This window comes from Punica granatum, chromosome 1 (genome assembly GCF_007655135.1).
Source record: "Punica granatum isolate Tunisia-2019 chromosome 1, ASM765513v2, whole genome shotgun sequence".
Lineage (NCBI taxonomy): Eukaryota > Viridiplantae > Streptophyta > Magnoliopsida > Myrtales > Lythraceae > Punica > Punica granatum.
The window spans coordinates 5,143,979-5,164,426 of NC_045127.1; the positions used below are offsets into that span (position 1 = coordinate 5,143,979).

The 20,448-nt window shown below is 41.0% G+C and overlaps 2 protein-coding genes across 3 annotated transcripts; one reads left to right on the forward strand and one right to left on the reverse strand.

The window, feature by feature from the left end:
- Positions 1–2,287: 2,287 nt before the first annotated feature.
- LOC116213696 lies at positions 2,288–8,099 on the forward strand. Of its 2 annotated transcripts, none has more exons than XM_031548737.1 (11): positions 2,288–2,914; positions 3,433–3,524; positions 3,656–3,871; positions 5,221–5,260; positions 6,168–6,249; positions 6,368–6,445; positions 6,535–6,660; positions 6,773–6,894; positions 7,351–7,390; positions 7,527–7,601; positions 7,748–8,099. In XM_031548737.1, the coding sequence occupies exons 1-11, from the start codon at positions 2,881–2,883 to the stop codon at positions 7,905–7,907; spliced, it is 1,065 nt and encodes a 354-aa protein (XP_031404597.1). In that variant the 5' UTR covers positions 2,288–2,880; the 3' UTR covers positions 7,908–8,099. The 2 variants fall into 2 exon arrangements, with proteins under 2 accessions (XP_031404597.1, XP_031404590.1); XM_031548730.1 differs by having other exon boundaries at positions 2,289–2,914; positions 3,678–3,871.
- A 31-nt stretch (positions 8,100–8,130) lies between these two features.
- On the reverse strand, positions 8,131–9,424 carry LOC116213707 (TMV resistance protein N-like). The gene has a single exon (XM_031548743.1). It carries the CDS (start codon positions 9,206–9,208, stop codon positions 8,471–8,473), a length of 738 nt encoding a protein of 245 aa, XP_031404603.1. The 5' UTR covers positions 9,209–9,424; the 3' UTR covers positions 8,131–8,470.
- Between the last annotated feature and the right edge of the window lie 11,024 nt (positions 9,425–20,448).

A 20,448-nucleotide genomic window follows, 5' to 3' on the forward strand; every position in this document is an offset into this window, starting at 1 on the left:
AACAAGTACTTGCATTTGGGACAGTCGAAGTACGTCGGAAGGAAGTTGGCGAACATAAAGGTATTCAGAATCAATAGAAAAATAATGGGAAAGACCCCGAACCAAACTTATATATATATATATATATATGACTATTAGGTCAGGCACAACGGAAGTGATCAATCAGTCATCCGTTTGAAAACAATGATCCGATAACAACATTTAAGCTTATAATTATAAAATTTTAAACCTAATTATATAAGTTTTCTTGGGTTGAGGAGAAAACTTGATAAGGTGAAATATACCTGTATATATATATATTCGGTTTCTAGGTAGACATCTCTACTATTATAAGACTTGTTTGTCTCACTTTTCTCTTTTAAATATCATGATACTGCATATCCATATAAAATATTAAAAATTAAAACGATTCATCTTGTAAGATCACGTAGGACGGAAGATGATTCTTCTTACTTAACCCTTTGAATGATCGCCACAAGAGGTATGTCTTATATCAAACTGTCGGTGCACGATTGAAGCCTTATCATATGCAATTTGAACGAGTCAAACAAATATTTTCTATCGAAAAGGAAGAGGTTTCCAACCATGTCTTCCACACAAATTAATTTATTTAATACAAAATGGATAGGATTTTTTTAGTCAACTGAAGTTCCGTAAATTTGAGGGGAAAACGTTGTGTGGCAATCTTCATCTTCCTTACATTATATTAGCCAGAGATTTCCTTAAAAATGCTGCAAATGTAATGTTCCTACCGTTACTGACCCTGGATGGTGCAAAAGAAAAAACACAATTATACGATGTCGAGCTAACTTCAGGCACGTACTTCTGGATGGTGCAAAAGAAGGATTGCAGCTCAAGCATAAGCGCTCGCATTTTGGAGATCGACATTGGGATGAATATTGTAGGTAAATTATAGAACTACATATCACGTATCAGCTCCCTTCAATAGACGATGAAATGTTCAAACTAAAATGAAATCTTATGTAAAAAGAATTATTTTTGAATATATGACAAACTCTTAAAATAAAATAATAATAAAGTAAGACAAAAAAAAGGGGTTACTCTCTCGATTTTAATATCTCTTAAAAAAACATATATATATATATATATACCTATTATTTAGGAGTGTTTCCTCATTCACGATATTAACGTGCTGTATTCATTTTGCGTTTTCAATAAATATTAACGGAAAAAATTATTCGATCCAATAATTCTAGCTCTCGCACATGCGCGAGCCCGTCGTGGAGTTTATTGAATTAATAAGGATCACCGATGTAAAGTCGTAAAAGTAAATCTACTAGAAGTAAATCTACTAACTATAGGTCTAACCATCCTACCATTTTTCTCCTTCAGTCTCCCTCACATCTGTCTCCATATTCTCTCTCAACCGCATGTGCTTCCAATCTCTTCCATTGCATAGCAATTGTTTTATTCTTTAATTAAAGTAATTCTTTCACGATGCAACTAAATTTCAACAAAATATAAAATCTTTGATATATATTTGATGTTATAGTTATAATTCCCCGTACGTAGCGCGACTCTGCGAGATGTTATTGTAGTGACTAATATATGAGTGATCATTATGATTGGGATTTACTGTTGGCCATCTCACGTTGATCATTAGATCCACGGGTGAAGTGTAAACCTCAAGCGTAAGAAACATACCCAGCTACAGCTTCCCCTTTGGCCTTAGAGCAATACCTCTTATTTTTTCCAATTTATTAATCGTGATTCGATACCGAAGTTATTCCATTCACTTATATCGAGAGACTCTATTATCAGCTCACCCTAGAAATGACATTTCTAGCGTATATATTAGAAATATGACATGGATAATAATCGGTTGATAATGTAAGGCATTCAACGTATACGGAAGGTACCTAATAGTTGTGATATTCATAACACGTAGACAATGACAACGAATTACAGATTACGATTGCATCGCCCCCAGCAATGCTATATCTGATTTTTCTGAAAGTTTGTAGTTGTACCTGGGATCGGAGATTTTAGCATTAGATTTATTTGTGAAAGTGAAAGGATCAATCGATTGATGATAAAATTAATTTCCTTGTATCCAAAGCCACACAACTATTAATGAGTAAGTAGAAGAAGATCCAAAAGGCCAAATCCCGAAAGGACAAACCAGACCGGAGGGTGACGGCTGAGCCTCATGCCACGTGGCCAATCCAGTGAGGCAAAATTGGATTCCTGTACCCGATGCGGGGCCCACCGCCTCCGCTCACGTGGACGATTAGATCTCGGGATTTGCAGCCATGGCGGATAGCTATAGCTTCATAGAGAGAGAAAGAGAGGAGTAAGCACGCAGAGCAAGCGATCTCTAGAGAGAGAAAGCTCGAAAACCCCCCCACTCGCACAGTCGATCTCATCTCCTCTCTCTCTCTCTCTCTCTCTCTCTCTCACTATCAGTCCTCCATTGTCAAATACTCGAATGTCTCGCCTCAAAGCTTCCTCCTCCATTACCATACCCATTGGCCCAATGCTCCATTGTCCCGCCCCCTGCTCCCTCGATTGACTGCTCCCTCATTCCCGTCGTGTCTCTTCTCTGCTCATCGAAAGCGGTGGGCAGCTAGCTCAACCGGTGTGTCTAGGGTTTTTGGTGATGGCAGCGTGGTGATTCGATGGCGACGAGGCTTCTGGATTTCCCGCCGCTGGTGCTGCGGCGGGGGCGCGAGCTGGAGTGCGGGAAGGCGGGGAGGAAGGGCGGGAGGTTTGGCCGAGTCAGGGCGAGTCGGGGTCGGATCAGGTGCTGCTGCTCCGACCCGGTAGTTCCTGCTCGGAGGACGAAGAGTGCGGAGAAGGCCGAGGATATGTGGCGGTTCGATCCGCAAAAGGTCCCGCCCGGTCCCAGAGTTCGAGTCCATGCCACGCCTTCCAGGCCATTCTCTTCTCCTCCGTATGTTGTTTCTTCGTCGCAGCTTATCTTTGATTAGGGAGGAATGTCTGTGCTTCAAATCATAAACGATAACTGGAAATGGAACTTTCTGGTGCCGGAAAATGACTGCTTGGGAATACTGTTGTCGCCATGAAAACATGCCACAAGAAAGCTTGCTAAGCTCATTGATGCGGATTACTTTGCTGCCGGCCCGGGATGTTGTCTTGAAGAATTCCCGGAGTTTCCAATTTCAACTCATTGAAAACTTTTTTCTTTCTGCTGCTCGAAAAACTTATTTTGTGATAGATTTTACCTGAGACAGAATCGCCAGAGCCTCGGAAATTTCCATTTTTTTAGTTCTTACTTATGCCTTCTTCCCCGAGTAAATCTAGTCTCTCCGTAATGTCTGGCTGTGAGTTCCTTGTTCATGTTTGTTGCAGCAGTATTGAAATGTTGTTGGGTAATCATCATGTCTATACTGTTGGCAAAGCCAGCTTCTTTTGCAATTGCCTTAGTCATTAATAAGTATTTCTTTGCAGATCACATTTTGTCTCCAGGCAAGAAAAGTTTTCTCCCCGATGCACCCCAAGAGGTTCTGGTCCGCAGTCCCGTGATACTCCACCTAAAAGAGGTAGTTTAATATACTCTTTTTCCTTGTAAGAACTTTTTTCAGATGTCATTCATTCTCAACATATAGGTGGAATCTTGGATGAGAAAGCTATGCTGGAAATGAGTCATGCTTGTGTGATTGTGTCTAACCAGATTTTCTATCAATTGATCCTAGACACTGGTATTGCAAATGAGAAGGACTGGGGCATCAACTTGTTAAATGAACATGTTAATGAGTCTGGCACTAATGAAGATGGCAGCGCTTGGTATAGGGAGAGCGGGGAGGACCTGGGTGATAATGGATACAGATGTAGATGGACAAGGATGGGTGGCCGATCTCATGATGGTTCTTCCGAATGGAAAGAAACGGTATAAAAACATATAACCATGCATTTATATCACATTTTTGGAGTCAGCAGATTCTTGCCGGCTATTTATATAGAGGATCATGCGGATCTGTTTGTACAAATCTTCTTTGTTATCATAATAACTAATAAATTTACCTCCATTCTAGTAATAGTAGGCCGTGCTTGGATCAACATAGTAGTGAATAGAGGTTACTATGTATGAATATCAGTCAATTTTATTTATGCTAAACCTTGAACTTTTCCAAGTTCCTCTGATGTGTCCTTGATGGTATGTACGAGCAATGAATGTGGCTTGAGATCTCGATGTTGAATGGTTCTCACTGTCAGTCTCACTATGTTGAGAATTTTATTGACGAGGCATTGAAGTTGATGACGTTGTAGTATATGAAGGAGGGATACAACTGAATATAGCTTGACATAACCACGACTGCAACTCCAAATGGAGATAGCTATATAGAATCACATTGAAATTTCTCGAGTACTCTGAGAATCAGAAGGAACAATATGTCTGATTGTATAACAGGGTGTTCTATGTGTAATTTGTCATTAGTAGACAATACTATCGTGGGTCAATTCAATCAATGGAGATCATCATCTAGACCTGTTGAAACAAATAAACAACAGTTGACTGTACTTTTCTGATAATAGAAATGGCATCCATCTTCGTAAACTTTGGCTTGTCTGGCAGTCCAAACGATGATAACATACTGAAGGTGCAACTTCATTGAATTAGGATAGGAGTAATTGTAGGATACCGGTTGAATAGAAAAGAGAGAGAGACTGAAGTTTGATAAGAGGTGGAAAGTAAGCTTGATACATTAGATGGTATAGTCCAAACGACAATAACATATCGGTTGAATTTAAGTTGATACATTAGATGGTACAGTCAACTGAATAGTCGCTGACTTCATTTGAAGCTATTTTCGTAAGTACTGTTGCTTCCTTGTTGAAAGATACTCTATTAATTTAACTGAGATGCAGTGCTTCCTCGTGATCAATTAGAACTGCTCTGCTCCCAGCAGCTTCCCTAGATTCTGTCATATCTGGAAACTGTTCTGGATCACGGAGAGGAGTAGTAATGTGATGGATTTGGTTGCTGAACTCCACATCTATCTTGCACTGGAAACTGTAATACTAGATATCTTGTACTCCACTTTCAGATATTGTCGTCTCTGTGTATTCTATCTTATGCTCTAACATGTTTCTCCCCTGTATCTGATCACTGGAGATTCAAACGTAGATCCTGAAATGATTGTCTCATTTTCTGCTGCATTCATATTTTTTCTTGTAACCCATCAAATATCATCCCAGGTGAATGCCTGTAACTGGATTTATTGATGTCATTGACAGTGGTGGGAGAAAAGTGACTGGAGTGGTTACAAGGAGCTAGGTACATCTCTTATATTTTCCTATGTACTTATTATAGATCAATGTCTGGCTATTGACTCCAGAAACTATATTTTGGGGGTTGTGATTTCTTATTTTAGACTCACAAGCTTGTCTTGAGGGACCTGGCTTCAACTTGCTTCCGGACACTGATCCCTCTCTCTCTTTTTTTTTGTTCCCAACAAAGTGAAAGAGCAAATGGTTGCCAGTTAGATGATGGTCACATGTTGGAGGATCATGCTCTGGACTTTCATAGAAGAAGTTACAAGAATTTTTTTTTTGTCTTTACCTAAATACACCTGAAAAGAAATTCCTATTTGTCCACAAATTGCTAGAAGAAAATCTATGGTGTCCACATTCTCTTGTCCAAGTTATATTTTGTCAAAAACAACTTAGCAAAAGAAATGAAATGGTAGTTTCTCTTTTTTGGTTGTTTTGGAAATCTAGATCTGAGAATGAGGATCAAAGCAGTCTTCAGTTTACATTGGACAGATTACAGATTTGTGTACCCAATGAACTCTATTTTGCCCCAATGTTGCATAGTCGTTCGTATTATCTCAATTGCCTTAGATATTTCATAACTCGTCATTTGCAAGGAAAAACATATCTTTGACAGATAGTGACAGGTTTCTCCAACAACTTCCACAACTGTTATCTGCTTTTGCTATTGCTTTCTTTGGTTTTTGTTTCCTGACAACCTTAAATGCTTTGAATCAACCATCTCTGGCGGTCTGACCAAACAATTTCACATGATATTGTACTTGGGCATAAGAGAAAGATTACCTGCATTTTTATGGATGTCTGTTTTAACTGACGGATAGCATTCAATTTCGTAAATGATAATTTTCTCTGCTTCCTATAGACATTGCATACTAGTTTTGGCTCTTTGATACTTATTATTGTGGATGTAGGAGTTGAGAAATCTGGTAGAAATGCTGAAGGGGATTCATGGTGGGAGACATGGAATGAAGTTCTTTATCAAGATGAGTGGAGGTACGGTCTTTAATATTTTTCCCGCTGCGTAAAGAGCTCTTACCAGATATTTGATTGTGAGTGGATCTTAAAGATGGGAAAATGTCCGTTATTTTTAATGCCTGTCATTTGACTGCAGTAATTTAGCCAGGATAGAGAGGAGTGCCCAGAAACAAGCAAAATCCGGAACTGAAAATGCTGGGTGGTATGAGAAATGGTAATTTTGTAGTCTCACAACTATACCATTCGCAATAAGTCTATGCTGCTTACATGCTGGTAATAAGTAGCTTCTTTTGTAAAACTTAGGTGGGAAAAATATGATGCTAAAGGGTGGACTGAGAAGGGCGCCCACAAGTATGGCAGATTGAATGAACAATCATGGTGGGAAAAGTGGGGAGAGCACTATGATGGTAGAGGATCCGTCTTGAAATGGTCTGTATCACAATTGATCTCTATCATTGTGTCTCTTGATGTGATTTATGAATATCCCCATCAGTGGAAGTACTATATAACTGCTTAATCACCTTCTTTATTTTCTTTGCAGGACAGATAAATGGGCAGAGACAGAACTTGGAACCAAATGGGGAGACAAGTGGGAAGAGAAATTCTTTGCCGGAATAGGTTCACGCCAAGGGGAGACCTGGCATGTTTCTCCGAGTGGTGAACGTATGTCTGATTCCATGAAACCCCTTCTGTCATCAGAACTAACATTTATTGATGAAGTCTGGACTCTGTGGGGATGGGGATAGATCATATATATAAGCAAGAATTGGGAAGTATCTTAAAGACAAAACATATATATGTTTTTGCTGTTGCTGTCAAGCGCGGATTTGACTAAAAACGGTTGTAGTAAGAGAGTTCTGTATTAATACTCAACCTGAGAGTGATTTTTGACCATATACTTCAGCTATTAGTACACTGTGATTATGCATAGAGGAGTATTTCATGAATTGAGAATTATTAATCGAGTAAGATTGTAACATTGTTCTAAGTCTAGTGAATGCCTCAGTGAAGTTGGCCTGAGAAAATTTTTTGCTGCGTATTTAGAGAGTCTCTTCTCAGAAAGGGTGGGTTAGTTTGTCTCTGCATTGATATAACTTCAACTCTTACTGCTTTGTGTAGGATGGTGGAGAACATGGGGTGAAGAGCACTTTGGAAACGGGTATGGAAATTGAGAACTGCCTGGTCAATGGCTGCATAAAAGAAACGCCTCAGATTAAGCTCTCGATATGAAAGTCACAGTCGCTATGTCCTTTGTGTGATGACATGAGAACTAATACTCTTCTTCTCCACACCAGGAAGGTGCACAAATACGGAAAGAGCACGACCGGAGAAAGCTGGGACATTGTCGTGGATGAGGAGACCTGTTATGAGTAAGGAGTTTGTCTCCTTTTATTTGGTTGGGGGGTGGGGGGGCAGGGAATAAGTGAGGAGCTTGAGCTTGAGCTTGCATCTTCTATTTCTGAAAAATTATGATTAATGAGGATTTTCACTGCAAATTGTACTGGTGTCTTTGAAGGGCGGAGCCTCACTACGGTTGGGCAGATGTGGTTGGCGATTCGACGCAGTTGCTATCGATCCAACCCCGCGAGAGGCCTCCCGGAGTTTTCCCGAATCTCGACTTTGGATCAATCCCTTCACCTCCGCTGGAGGATTCTCCCGACTCCCCTTCCCAGTAGCCAAGGAGAAGATTTTGCTTCTAAGTTTGATTGCCCATCAGGTTTGGTGGCTGGCTGGCTTGCTAGGCTTCTCTTTTAGCTTTAGGTGGTTCTGAAATATCTCTTCTTGTCCAAACCCCGATTGTAGTACTGTGGTCTCGAACTATCGATGTATCAGAAAGGATGTGAATTAATTATTGTTTGATTGGTTCATTCTTTTCGAATCTCACTGGCGAGTCTGCCATTGCAATTCAAAGATGAATATGGTAATTAGGTGCAAAATGCAAATACATTCATCACTTGGTTGGCATTGAATGGTATATGCGCAACAAAATGGCAAAACACTGCTTCTGCCAGCCCTTCTCCTGTTCTTCCATGAATAGAAGATCAAGCCATGGGGTCATGGCAGGAAGCTGAGCCTCGACCGCCTTTCAAGTTCTAACCTACCGAGAGGCTCGAAGTTAGATCTGCCCAATGCTTCTATATCTGTTCCTGTATTGCTTGCTACCGCCTACCGAATCTTTAGCACATACATACATGGTCCGGCACAAATCCAGCTAAAAGGGTGGATTCCAAAGATCTGATCATGCATCCCCTTCGATAAAGGCCTTTATGACGGCCACCAAAAGTACGATGTGCAGAGCTAGAATACACAAGGCAAAAACTGTGCTGATGGCATCAACAACTTTCGTGCATGCGTGCTCAGCACCGTCGGTTGCATGCTTTGTGACCTGTAAGCTATCCTTTTCATCATCATGGTCATCTACCCGAAGATCAAGAGAGACATGATCCACTCTGCTTCGTACCTCATCAACAATCTGCGCAATCAGTCCTGATTCCACCCCTTGCATGAAAGTCCATCCTCTCAAGTTGGAGAACTCCTCCAGAGCAAGCCGCCACCTCGACAACATCTCGGCGTCTCTGCCGCTGAGCTTGGCCAGGTGCTCGGCCATCTTGCCCTTGGGTCCTCTCAGCTCGGTTGGGGCCACCTTATAGAAGACGGGCAGCACCTCCTGCCCTGCGTCCCTGTCCTTGCACTCGATGATCTTCGCAAGCTCGTCCAGGCACCATCTGGAAGATGCAAAATTTGGCGAGAATATAACGATGGAGATCCTTGACCTCTCAATCCTCTCGAGCAGCTCTGAGATTTCCCTCCCCTTGGGGAGCCGGTCATCCATGAACGTGTTGATCCCGCAGTGCACGCTTAGCGCCTGGTAGAGATGCCCTGTGAAACCTTCTCGGGTATCCTCGCCTCGGAAGCACAAGAACACGTCGTGCTCCCAAGAAGAAGAAGAAGAAGAAGAGGAGGAGGAGGACGCCATATGAAGCTAGATAAAATACAAGCTACAATTATGTATATACCATTTTACCAATCACTCTTATGTCATCGTGATCGCACAAAGTCGAAATTTATTGTGTGCTCCTTTCCTTCTACCTAGAACACATACGGGGAAACTTCCTCGAAAAGTCGAAAACAAACTTTGGACCATACGGAAGCGTCGGTTGTCACCATATGGAAGCGTCGAGCGTCGAATGATATCGGATGCGCTATGCTTAAGATCACCTGTCACTATTGACGATGCTTGGCAGAAAATGATGCTTTTTTTTTTTATCAATGAGAGGTCTACACCTTCGCTGAAATTATGATGGTTCTAACCTTGCTACTCTTAAATGTGAAACGTCAAGAAGTCAAATGTGCCGAAAAGTCTACCATACATACACTTCAAAGGTGCAGGAACGGTACGGGTACTCGGAACCATGACATTATGGATTTGATTTTCGTCAATGGAACTTTGAGACTCCTTTATTTAGATTTCTCTATTCTTATATTGGGTCGTACGCCTTCCTTAAAATTGATAAAACTGTTGGGAAAAATCCATGGGCTTACTTGAGACTCGGGCCCATCCACAACCCAAAAGCTTAAGCCAATGGGTTGCTAGACCACTATCTCTTATAAACCTATGGATTTCCTCTCAATTTTTCCATGTGGGATTACTTCCATCACCCGCCCTCATCATTCTCCATATAGGAGAGAAACCGGCCCAACAATTCCCCCCCATTCTCGACTATATGGAGGACTTCGAGCCGGCCTTTTTACTTCCGGACTCGGATACCAATTGTTAGGTCACGGCCCAACAATTCCCCCCCATTCTGGACTATATGGAGGACTTCGAGCCGGGCTTTTTACTTCCGAACTCGGATACCAATTGTTAGGCCATTCACTAGCCACGAGTTCCACACTCGGGCCTTGGCGCGGTGTGGGTTTCCACGCATAGCGTGTGCACTTCTCCAGGATCGTTACCTTGGGCTCTGATACCACTGTTGGGCTCAAATTGTATTGGGCTTTTATCGGGCTTTAATAGGCCCAAGAACCCATTTTTGTTAGGGTTTATTCTTCAGCAAATCAGCTGAGGTATAAAAGCAGCAGCAGACTGCAGTAGCAGCAGAGGGTAGACAGCAGCGGCAGAGGAGCTGCAAGCAGCAAAATAGCACAAAGAACAAAGGAAGAGCAGAGCCGAATTCTGCTCAACAGGGGCAGCGCGCAGCTGGAGATCAAACCTTGATCGGGACATCAAACGAACTCCGATTGGGACGAAATTTTGACAGCAGCTTCACAACACGTGGGGCTAACTTCTGAACGGTCAGAATTTCTATTCGAGCTCTGTAGGTGCTGTTTCAGCTGATTTTGTGAACCACCCGGTGTGGGTGACGAATTTAGTATTTGTGTGATCCAAGAGAGTGTTTCTCTTGAGTTTGGTGATCCAAGGGTTTACCCTTGATGAAAGACATTGTATAATCTTCATAGTGGATCGTTGATTCGGAGTTGGTCCCGTGGTTTTTCCCCACATTGGGGTTTTCCACGTAAAATTCTTGGTGTTGTTTTACTTTACTGCTTGTTGGTTGATTTGATTAGTTCCTATCTCGATTACACTAGAAGGGGAGGAAGATTAATCGCTGCGTTATTGTTTGGTTGAGTACATCCCTATCCCCAACAAGTGGTATCAGAGCTTCGGGTTAGAGAAGTTTGAGTTTTTTTCGGTGTTTTCGAGATGGAGGAGTCTACAGGATCCATGTTCAAGTTGAATGCAACCAACTACTCTATATGGAAGTCTCGGATGGAGGATCTTCTATTTTGCAGGGATTTGTACGATCCTATTGAAGGGGATTCCGCGAAACCCAAAGATAAGGATGACAAGGCTTGGGAACGCACAAATCAGAAGACTATTGGTTTGATTCGGCAGTGGATAGACAATAGTATTTATCATCATGTTGCTCAGGAGACAAATGCGAAAGCTTTGTGGGATAAATTGACAAATCTCTATGCGAGGAAGACACCACAAAATAAGGCATTCCTCGTGAAGAAGCTGGTTCATCTTCGTTTCCAGGATGGAGGTGATATGGCTGCGCACATGAGTAATTTCCAGGATATTATTAACCAGTTGACGAACCTGGAGATAATATTACCCGATGAGTTGCAGGCCTGTCTACTTTTAGGGACTCTACCGGATAATTGGGACACACTTGTGGTTGCATTAAGCAATTCTGAGCCAAACGGGAAGCTATCGTTGGCTACGGTGACAGACAGTTTATTTAATGAGGAGACTAGAAGGAAAGGCACGGGAATTTCCATTCAGTCTGAAGCTTTGGTTACTGAACAACGGGGGAGAAGTCAAAGCAGAAATTTCTCTTCCAAGCATAGTAACTCACGTGGCAAATCGAGGGGCAGATCAAAGTCGAAGACGAGGAAAGTGGTCACTTGCTATCACTGTGGAAAAGAGGGACACTACAAAAGGGAGTGTAGAGCTCTGAAGAAAAATCAGAATGGCAACGGTGAGAGTAAGAAGGAAGAAGGCACTACAGCAGTGGCATGTGATGGAGAGACCTACATCATTTGTGATGAAGCTTATGTGAATTTCACATGTCAGGACTCTACCTGGGTTGCAGATACAGGTGCCTCGTTTCATGTCACTCCTCATCGGGATTTCTTTTCATCTTACACTACCGGGGACTATGGTTATGTGAGAATGGGGAATGGACAATCATGCAAGATTGTCGGTATTGGTGATGTCTGTCTAGAGACCGAGCTTGGCTGCAAGTTGTTTTTGAAGAAGGTGAGGCATGTTCCAGAAATTCGCCTTAACCTAATCTCGACGGGTCAACTTGATGATGAAGGCTACAGTAATGAATTCAGCAATGGGAGATGGAAGCTCTCCAAGGGTTCGTTGATTGTGGCACGGGGTTAGAAGACCGACACTCTCTACAGGCTGCGTGCCAGACACAACTCCGGTCAGGTTAATGTTGTTGAGGATTATCCTATCGAGCTATGGCATAGGAGACTTGGGCATATCAGTGAGAAAGGTATTCAAATTCTTGCTAGAAAGCAGTCTTTGCCCATTAAAGGTATGCACTTGAGCACCTGTGATCACTGTTTAGCTGGTAAGCAGAGGAGAGTTTCTTTTGTTAGAAGTCGTCCCTCTAGATGCCATCATATACTTGATCTTGTGCATACAGATGTTTGTTTTATGTCGGATAGATCTCTTGGTGGTGTTCTCTATTTTGTGACATTTATAGATGATCACACCAGGAAAGTTTGGGCTTACCCTATGAGAACTAAAGATCAGGTGACTGAGATTTTCAAGAACTTCCATGTAGCAGTGGAAAGAGAAACAGGCATGAAGCTGAAATGTGTCAGAGCTGATAATGGTGGTGAGTATAGAGGTCCTTTCGAGAACTATTGCAGAACTCACGGTATCAAACTTGAGAAGACGGTACCGAAGACACCACAACAGAACGGGCTTGCAGAGAGGATGAACCGCACAATTGTTGAGAGAGTTCGTTGTATGCTTTCTCAAGCGAAACTGTCTAAGCCTTTCTGGGGCGAGGCAATGAGGTCAGCGGTTGATCTTATTAATCTTACACCGTCAGTTGCACTTGATGGAGATGTACCCCAGCAGGTGTGGACCGGCAAGAAAGTATCATACAAGCATCTCAGAGTATTCGGGTGCAGGGCATCTGTTCACATTCCTCGAGATGAAAGATCAAAACTTGATGCCAAGGCAAAACAGTGCATTTTCTTGGGTTATGCACATGAAGAGTTCGGGTACAGGCTTTGGGACCCTGATAGCAAGAAGATCATCAGGAGCAGGGATGTTGTCTTCTTTGAGGACCAGACAATCGAGGATTTGCAAAAGTTAGAGAAGGCCAGTGTAGGCAATCCTCACGAGATCTCTATTCCTGTACCGGTTGATGTAGAGCATCCAATGGAAGAGGTACCTGGTGAGTATGAAGAAACCACGACTGGGGGTGAGATTCCTCAGGTAGATGATGATGTGACTACGGATGATACAGGCTCGCAGTTACAGTTAGAGCCTGCAGATCTACCTAGACAATCTGATAGAATAAGACGATCATCTACAAGATATCCGCCTCATGAATATGTGCTACTGACTGACGGGGGAGAACCTGAGTGCTATGATGAAGCTGTGGCACATGAGTACAAGGAGCACTGGTTGAAGGCGATGAATGAGGAGATGAACTCCTTGTCTGAAAATCACACGTATGACCTAGTGAAGCTACCGCAAGGTAAGAGAGCATTGAAGAACAAATGGGTCTACAGGTTGAAGACAGAGAACTCGCGACCTCGATACAAAGCTCGACTGGTAGTGAAAGGTTTCAACCAGAAGAAAGGAGTTGACTTCGAGGAGATCTTCTCGCCCGTTGTCAAGATGTCATCGATCCGAGTTGTTCTCGCACTGGCAGCTAGTCTAAATTTGGAGATCGAGCAGCTCGATGTAAAAACAGCTTTCCTACATGGTGACTTGGAGGAAGAAATATATATGGAGCAGCCTGAAGGATTCCGAGTTAAAGGTAAGGAGCATTTGGTGTGCAGGCTGAGGAAGAGCTTGTATGGGCTTAAGCAAGCACCTCGGCAGTGGTACAAAAAGTTTGACTCTTTCATGTTGAGCCATGGCTACACACGGACAACTTCAGATCATTGTGTGTTCGTGAAACAATTCTCGGATGGTGATTTTATCATTTTACTGTTATATGTGGATGATATGTTGCTTGTCGGTCATGATATGAGCAAGATTGCAGAGTTGAAGAAAGAGCTCAGCAAGTCCTTTGCCATGAAGGATTTGGGACCGGCAAAGCAGATCCTTGGGATGCATATTTCTCGTGACAGATCAAGTGGAAAACTTTGGCTTTCTCAAGAGAAGTACATCGAGAAGATTTTGGATCGGTTCAACATGGGTAATGCTAAACCAGTTTCATCACCACTTGCTTCTCATTTCAAACTTAGCTCGAAGCAATGTCCTACAAGTGAGAAGGAGAAAGAAGAGATGAAGAAAGTTCCTTACTCATCAGCTGTAGGAAGTTTAATGTATGCCATGGTCTGTACAAGGCCAGATATTGCTCATTCTGTTGGTGTGGTAAGTCGTTTTCTCTCCAATCCGGGGAAAGAGCATTGGAATGCGGTTAAATGGATCCTGAGGTATCTCAGAGGAACATCCAAGGTGTGTTTACACTTTGGCACTGGTAAGCCGGAGTTAGAGGGCTACACGGATGCAGATATGGCAGGAGATATCGATTCCCGGAAATCCACTTCGGGATACTTGATGACTTTTGCAGGGGGAGCTATCTCATGGCAATCAAGGCTTCAAAAGTGCATCGCTTTGTCTACAACGGAAGCCGAATACATTGCGGTGACCGAAGGTTGCAAGGAGATGTTGTGGTTGCAAAAGTTTTTGCAGGAGTTGAGCTTGAAGCAAGAAAGGTATGTTCTACACTGTGATAGTCAAAGCGCCATTCATCTTTGCAAGAATCCCACTTTCCATTCGAGGTCGAAGCATATCGATATCAAGTTTCATTGGATTAGAGATGTGTTGGAGTCTAAGCTGGTGAAGCTAGACAAAGTACACACTGATGAGAATGGAGCTGATATGATGACAAAACCTCTCGCTAGGGAGAAACTTCATGTTTGCCGAAGTATAGCCGGTATGCTTGAAGCCTCCAAATAGTCGGGAGGGGGAGTTTGTTGGGTATCCCTCCAATTTGGAGGAAGTTGGGCTCAAATTGTATTGGGCTTTTATCGGGCTTTAATAGGCCCAAGAACCCATTTTTGTTAGGGTTTATTCTTCAGCAAATCAGCTGAGGTATAAAAGCAGCAGCAGACTGCAGTAGCAGCAGAGGGTAGACAGCAGCGGCAGAGGAGCTGCAAGCAGCAAAACAGCACAAAGAACAAAGGAAGAGCAGAGCCGAATTCTGCTCAACAGGGGCAGCGCGCAGCTGGAGATCAAACCTCGATCGGGACATCAAACGAACTCCGATTGGGACGAAAGTTTGACAGCAGCTTCACAACACGTGGGGCTAACTTCTGAACGGTCAGAATTTCTATTCGAGCTCTGTAGGTGCTGTTTCAGCTGATTTTGTGAACCACCCGGTGTGGGTGACGAATTTAGTATTTGGGTGATCCAAGAGAGTGTTTCTCTTGAGTTTGGTGATCCAAGGGTTTACCCTTGATGAAAGACATTGTATAATCTTCATAGTGGATCGTTGATTCGGAGTTGGTCCCGTGGTTTTTCCCCACATTGGGGTTTTCCACGTAAAATTCTTGGTGTTGTTTTACTTTACTGCTTGTTGGTTGATTTGATTAGTTTCTATCTCGATTACACTAGAAGGGGAGGAAGATTAATCGCTGCGTTATTGTTTGGTTGAGTACATCCCTATCCCCAACAAAAACTAACATGTGTATTCCTTTATACACATTTAATCCAAAACTGTCATTTGCATTTATATGACGTGATCACGTGAATACAATGAAAAATAGTTGGACTATATCCGTCCACCGTCTATAATTTGAGTTTCTGAAGTAGGCCTATCAATATCACTTAATCACCACATCATTTAAACACACATTCAATAAAAAAAAAGAGACTCACTATCCTAACCATCATCTTTATTTTTAAGTCACTTTCTTAGGATCCACATACGTATTTAAATAAAAAAAATTGACTGTGGACCCCACAGCTTTGGCAAAAAAAAAAAAGTAAAATTGAAAATGGCAAAGCTGTTGTCTCGGGATCCCGCTGTCGCCACGTGACAGCAACTGATTGGATCTCTCGTTAGAGAGACCCAATTAACTCTGTCTGTTGGCAGAGAGAGGTCTAAATGTTTTACTGACATGCATGAAGCATCCTATATATATACCTTCACTCTCGCATGGTCGATCGAAAATCAAGAACAGGCTTTCGATCCAAAATTAGAGGCCGATCGCGATTTGCTTGGATATCAGACACTGTTAGTTGGGCATTCTATGCTCTGAAGCTGAAGAACATAGCTAGGCATGTTTATATTACCATCTCCTTCACTTCAAAAGCACGCTCATCCGGTTCCCACCCCCAGAGTTTTCCCGGGTCTCGACTTTGGATCAATCCCCTTCACCTCCAGCGAGTGGTAGTCACAACGGCTTGGAGCCGGCTCCACACTTCGTCGTCATGGTCGTTGTCCACCCGAAGAGAGATGTGATCCAACTTGCTTCGCACCTCTTCAACAATCTGCCTAATCAGTCCTGGTTCAACCCCTTGTACAAATGTCGCCCACATCCTTTCAAGTAGGACTACTCCTCGAGAGCAGCCCACTGCTAGTTTCACGGGGCGCAACGGAAGCGAAAAAGGAACAAAAATTCAAAAAATTTCCTACCCGTGAAACTAATCCCAAGACCTACTAGAAGAATAAGAGTAAATAAAAGCATACCTGAAATATTTAAAATTGTCGACCGAGCGTCCCACGCGTGACCCCTCTACCGGTATCCACACCGACTTTGTCGACGAGTTTTCGAGATCGGCGGTGCTAGCGACCAACACTCGAAAGAAACACTGATGCGACACCCGAAATTTTCAGACTAATGGACTTAATTTGAATTGAACAATTCAACTCAAATTATTTATATATATATGCTCACATATATACATATAAAGCATACACACACTATATATCTATAACCCATTCCTGTTAGTGCTTTTTATAAGCAATTTGGGAAATGCTTTCCCTTTGAATTGCCGATGTGGGATGAGGGGAATTAATGTCCCCAAGTGACATGTGTCCATACACATGTCTATCCAAATAAAAGCCATGTGTCACCATATTAATCGTGCATCAATTTGGTCCATTTAATCTAATAAATCGAGTCTAATTAATCGACAAATTTAATCTCATTAAATATCCGATTAATCAATCGCACCATAAATCATCTAATCTCTATTAGACGATTTTATTGTTTCAAAATATCTCGTCGATTTAGTCGTCGTGTGTGACCCTGTAGGTTCCCAATTACGTTGATAGTAATATCGAAATCTCTATTTCAATATTACAAACAGTGAGCGGCATCTAGCAATGCATCACTGTTACTCAAGTAATCGAAAAGTCAATTTCTCGACGAACCTCGTGACCTATATTACCTTGTAATATAATCCATTGTCCTCTATATCTCTATTGAGCCCAAGGCATGGTCGATGACATCCTTGTATGGCTCAATATCTCTCTTTCTTGGTTTACCGGGTAAGTCTATCAGAACAAATGAGCTCGATATCGTTATATCGACTCATTTGGGTATGCATACACTTTTAGACTTAACCACCAAGTGGCCGTGAGATATCGCTCCCGTTTCGTAGGAGGGACAAATCCTATCTTGGTCACTCACATTCTTTTCCATGCTTTGTGGCATACCCAATAACTATCTTTATAACCAGCCTGTTACGGTGGCGTTTGACAGTATCAAAATATACGACATTACATGTAGGAATCCATGGTGACCTCAAGTCAAAGGACCATTACACTATAGTCACTTTGAGATATGCTAATGACAGTCACGTAACAACCCATGTAGCAATCTCATGGCGGATCAGTCCAATACACATTACTCTTAATGTATACATGTGGTGTGATTTGATATCTCCATATCCATGACCTGTGAGACTTGGTCATCAATTAACACCCACACTAGTCTAACCGTATTATCGTTGTCCTAATTAACGATAATACTTTGACTATGGACATTTAGGAATAATGTTCGGTAATTATAGGATCTCACAATCAAGTCACACTTGATGCCTATTGAACATACTATTCCAAGGACATTATTGTGTAAAATCATATTTAGCGCAATCTACACAATAACAGAAATGCCTCGTTTTATAATGAAATAGATATCATATTACAGAACTGATTATAGATTGCCTCTAGGGCATACACCAATTCCCAACACCCACCACCTCGCGACCTCCTATATAAGCTTAAAATTTTCCTAACCAGCCCTATACATTTGGTCCATTAATCGGTTTTAGTCTATTTCATGACTATAACTTTTAATGTAAAATTGGTATTAATCTCTTGCATTTTGATTATTTTTTAAACATTTTATATAGAAAAACTTCAAGAATGCGCAGCGACTCACTCAGCTTGTGGCTAAACATCTATTTGATTGTTCGAACAATAATTTAATTCTCGAATTGATGTTCCTATATCACTGTCTTTTTTTATTTTTCTACAATCTATCTATGTAGGATATGTGGAAATTTTTTTTAACATTCTATGCATATAGTATATCGGGACAATATTAAATATGTTCTTGAAAAAAAATTAAAAAACGATGTTGACGTGGAGGATGAAATTGTGAAATATTTTTCACTTGTAGTTTATCAAAAAGGAAATGACACAGTGGCGCATGCTATCGTCTAGCAATTAAGAGGTTCTAAGTTTGATACTCAGTGAGATTATCTATGTTTATTTATTAATCATTAGAATTTTTATTTCATGTACTAGATCCATTGACCTTCTTTGTAATCGAAAAAAAAAATCTCCCTTTCTTTCTCCTCTCACTTTCTTAAACTCAAACTCAATTAATTTTATTAACCTTTTTATTAAATTCCATCTCCCCTTCTTTTTTCTAATTTTTAATTAATTTCATTAATTAATACAATAACTTGCACACACATTGATCATAAAAATTAACTATAATAATTCTTTAGAGATTTTTAAGCTGCAAGAAAATTATTGTGACGATCCGTCCATAGCACGGCTACGCCTCGTCTTACAAAATAGTAAGAGTGTTCTTTTGCTTTTGTTTGTTTTTTTCCTCCCCTTAAGTATCCTTAAAATCGCACTTTGATATCTCTTTATAATCTTAGCAAAAAGAAAGGGTAAATTAAACCATTTATGCTGAAGCTTTTTCTGATGTAACAGTTTGGTATTTTTTTTTATAACAATTTGATATAAAACATTTCAATTTATTGCAATTAATTATATTCCGTCACTACCCCCAATCAAGCCCACCTATCTTGGTCGGGGGTTAAGGTCATCGGCGAGAGCGCCCCCACCCGACTCGAGAGTTTTGGCACCCACCCCTGCCCATCGATCATTTTTTTTTTAAACACAAAGGAAAAACAAATTTCTTCCTTTGTAGCTAACGACCATTGATCTTCCGTCCCCTACCACGAAGAAGGGGTGCTTCCTCAAATTTCAACAAGCTTTAACCATATCGATGTGTCTGTCTTCTACTATACAAAAACTCACACAACGAGAAATACCCAAAGATAATGAGAGAATTCTATAATATCTGCCTCTATAATTTTTATTTTGAGACATATATATATATATATATATATTGTGGATTTTATTTATCTCTTAAGCATCTAATTAACATTAATTAATCATATCAGCGTGAGATAAGGTCTTTTAAAATCTCCTCTATAATTTTTTTTTAAAGAGCTTCAAAGTTTGTTTTATGTAACATTGCTTTGCTCACTTAAGATGAGTTCTTGCAAGACATTTCTGATATATTATTTGTTTTATAAGCCTTTTTTTTTCCCCGGCAGGTATTTTATAAGCTCTTAATATAACATATAAAGTGGCGCCCTTTTTTTTTTTTTTAGGTAGATCAATTGATGCGCCGGCCCTTTTTTTCCCTCGTAACGAAAAGGTCGTGCTTTTCTTCATTGACTCTCAATAAGGCACGATAGTCCACCTAAGCAAATATAGCTTTAGCAAGATCATACGTGTACTTTTCAATATGTACGTAAATGGTAAGATTGTTGTATGTCCGTAATGGTTATAGCTTGAGCTGATTCGGCTGAAAATTATATTGGAATTTTAGTCCAAAAAATCCCGACCACGAAAATAATCAGAAAAAAGAAAATTATAATTGTCTACTAGAAGAGTAAATATGCAATTTGGTCATTGAATTTCAAAGGTTACATCAATCGAGCCCTTGACTTTTTTTCAATTACATCCTCCACTGAAAGAGATTACATCAATTAACGTCTAACATTTGCTAAGTTAAAGAGGATTAAATTGATGTTCAATAAGGGGCCTAATTGATGTATCTTTTTTTTTGGCTCAAATGATGCTTTCAGACATATTAAAATAATGAATAAATTACACTGGTGGTCCAAAAAGTTTTAATAATGTATCAGGTTGGTCCAAAAAGTTTTTTTTGCTACTTGATGATACAAAATGTTTCAGAGTTGTAATATGATAGTACAAACCGTCATCTCGCCATTGAAAA

Coding starts and splice junctions, on each gene's coding strand:
- LOC116213696 (XM_031548730.1), top strand. CDS start 2,640: ATGGCGACGAGGCTTCTGGATTTCCCGCCGCTGGTGCTGCGGCGGGGG. Junction 6,895..7,350: donor TGTTTCTCCGAGTGGTGAAC/GTATGTCTGATT, acceptor TGCTTTGTGTAG/GATGGTGGAGAACATGGGGT. Junction 7,602..7,747: donor GATGAGGAGACCTGTTATGA/GTAAGGAGTTTG, acceptor GTGTCTTTGAAG/GGCGGAGCCTCACTACGGTT.
- LOC116213707 (XM_031548743.1), bottom strand. CDS start 9,208: ATGGCGTCCTCCTCCTCCTCTTCTTCTTCTTCTTCTTCTTGGGAGCAC.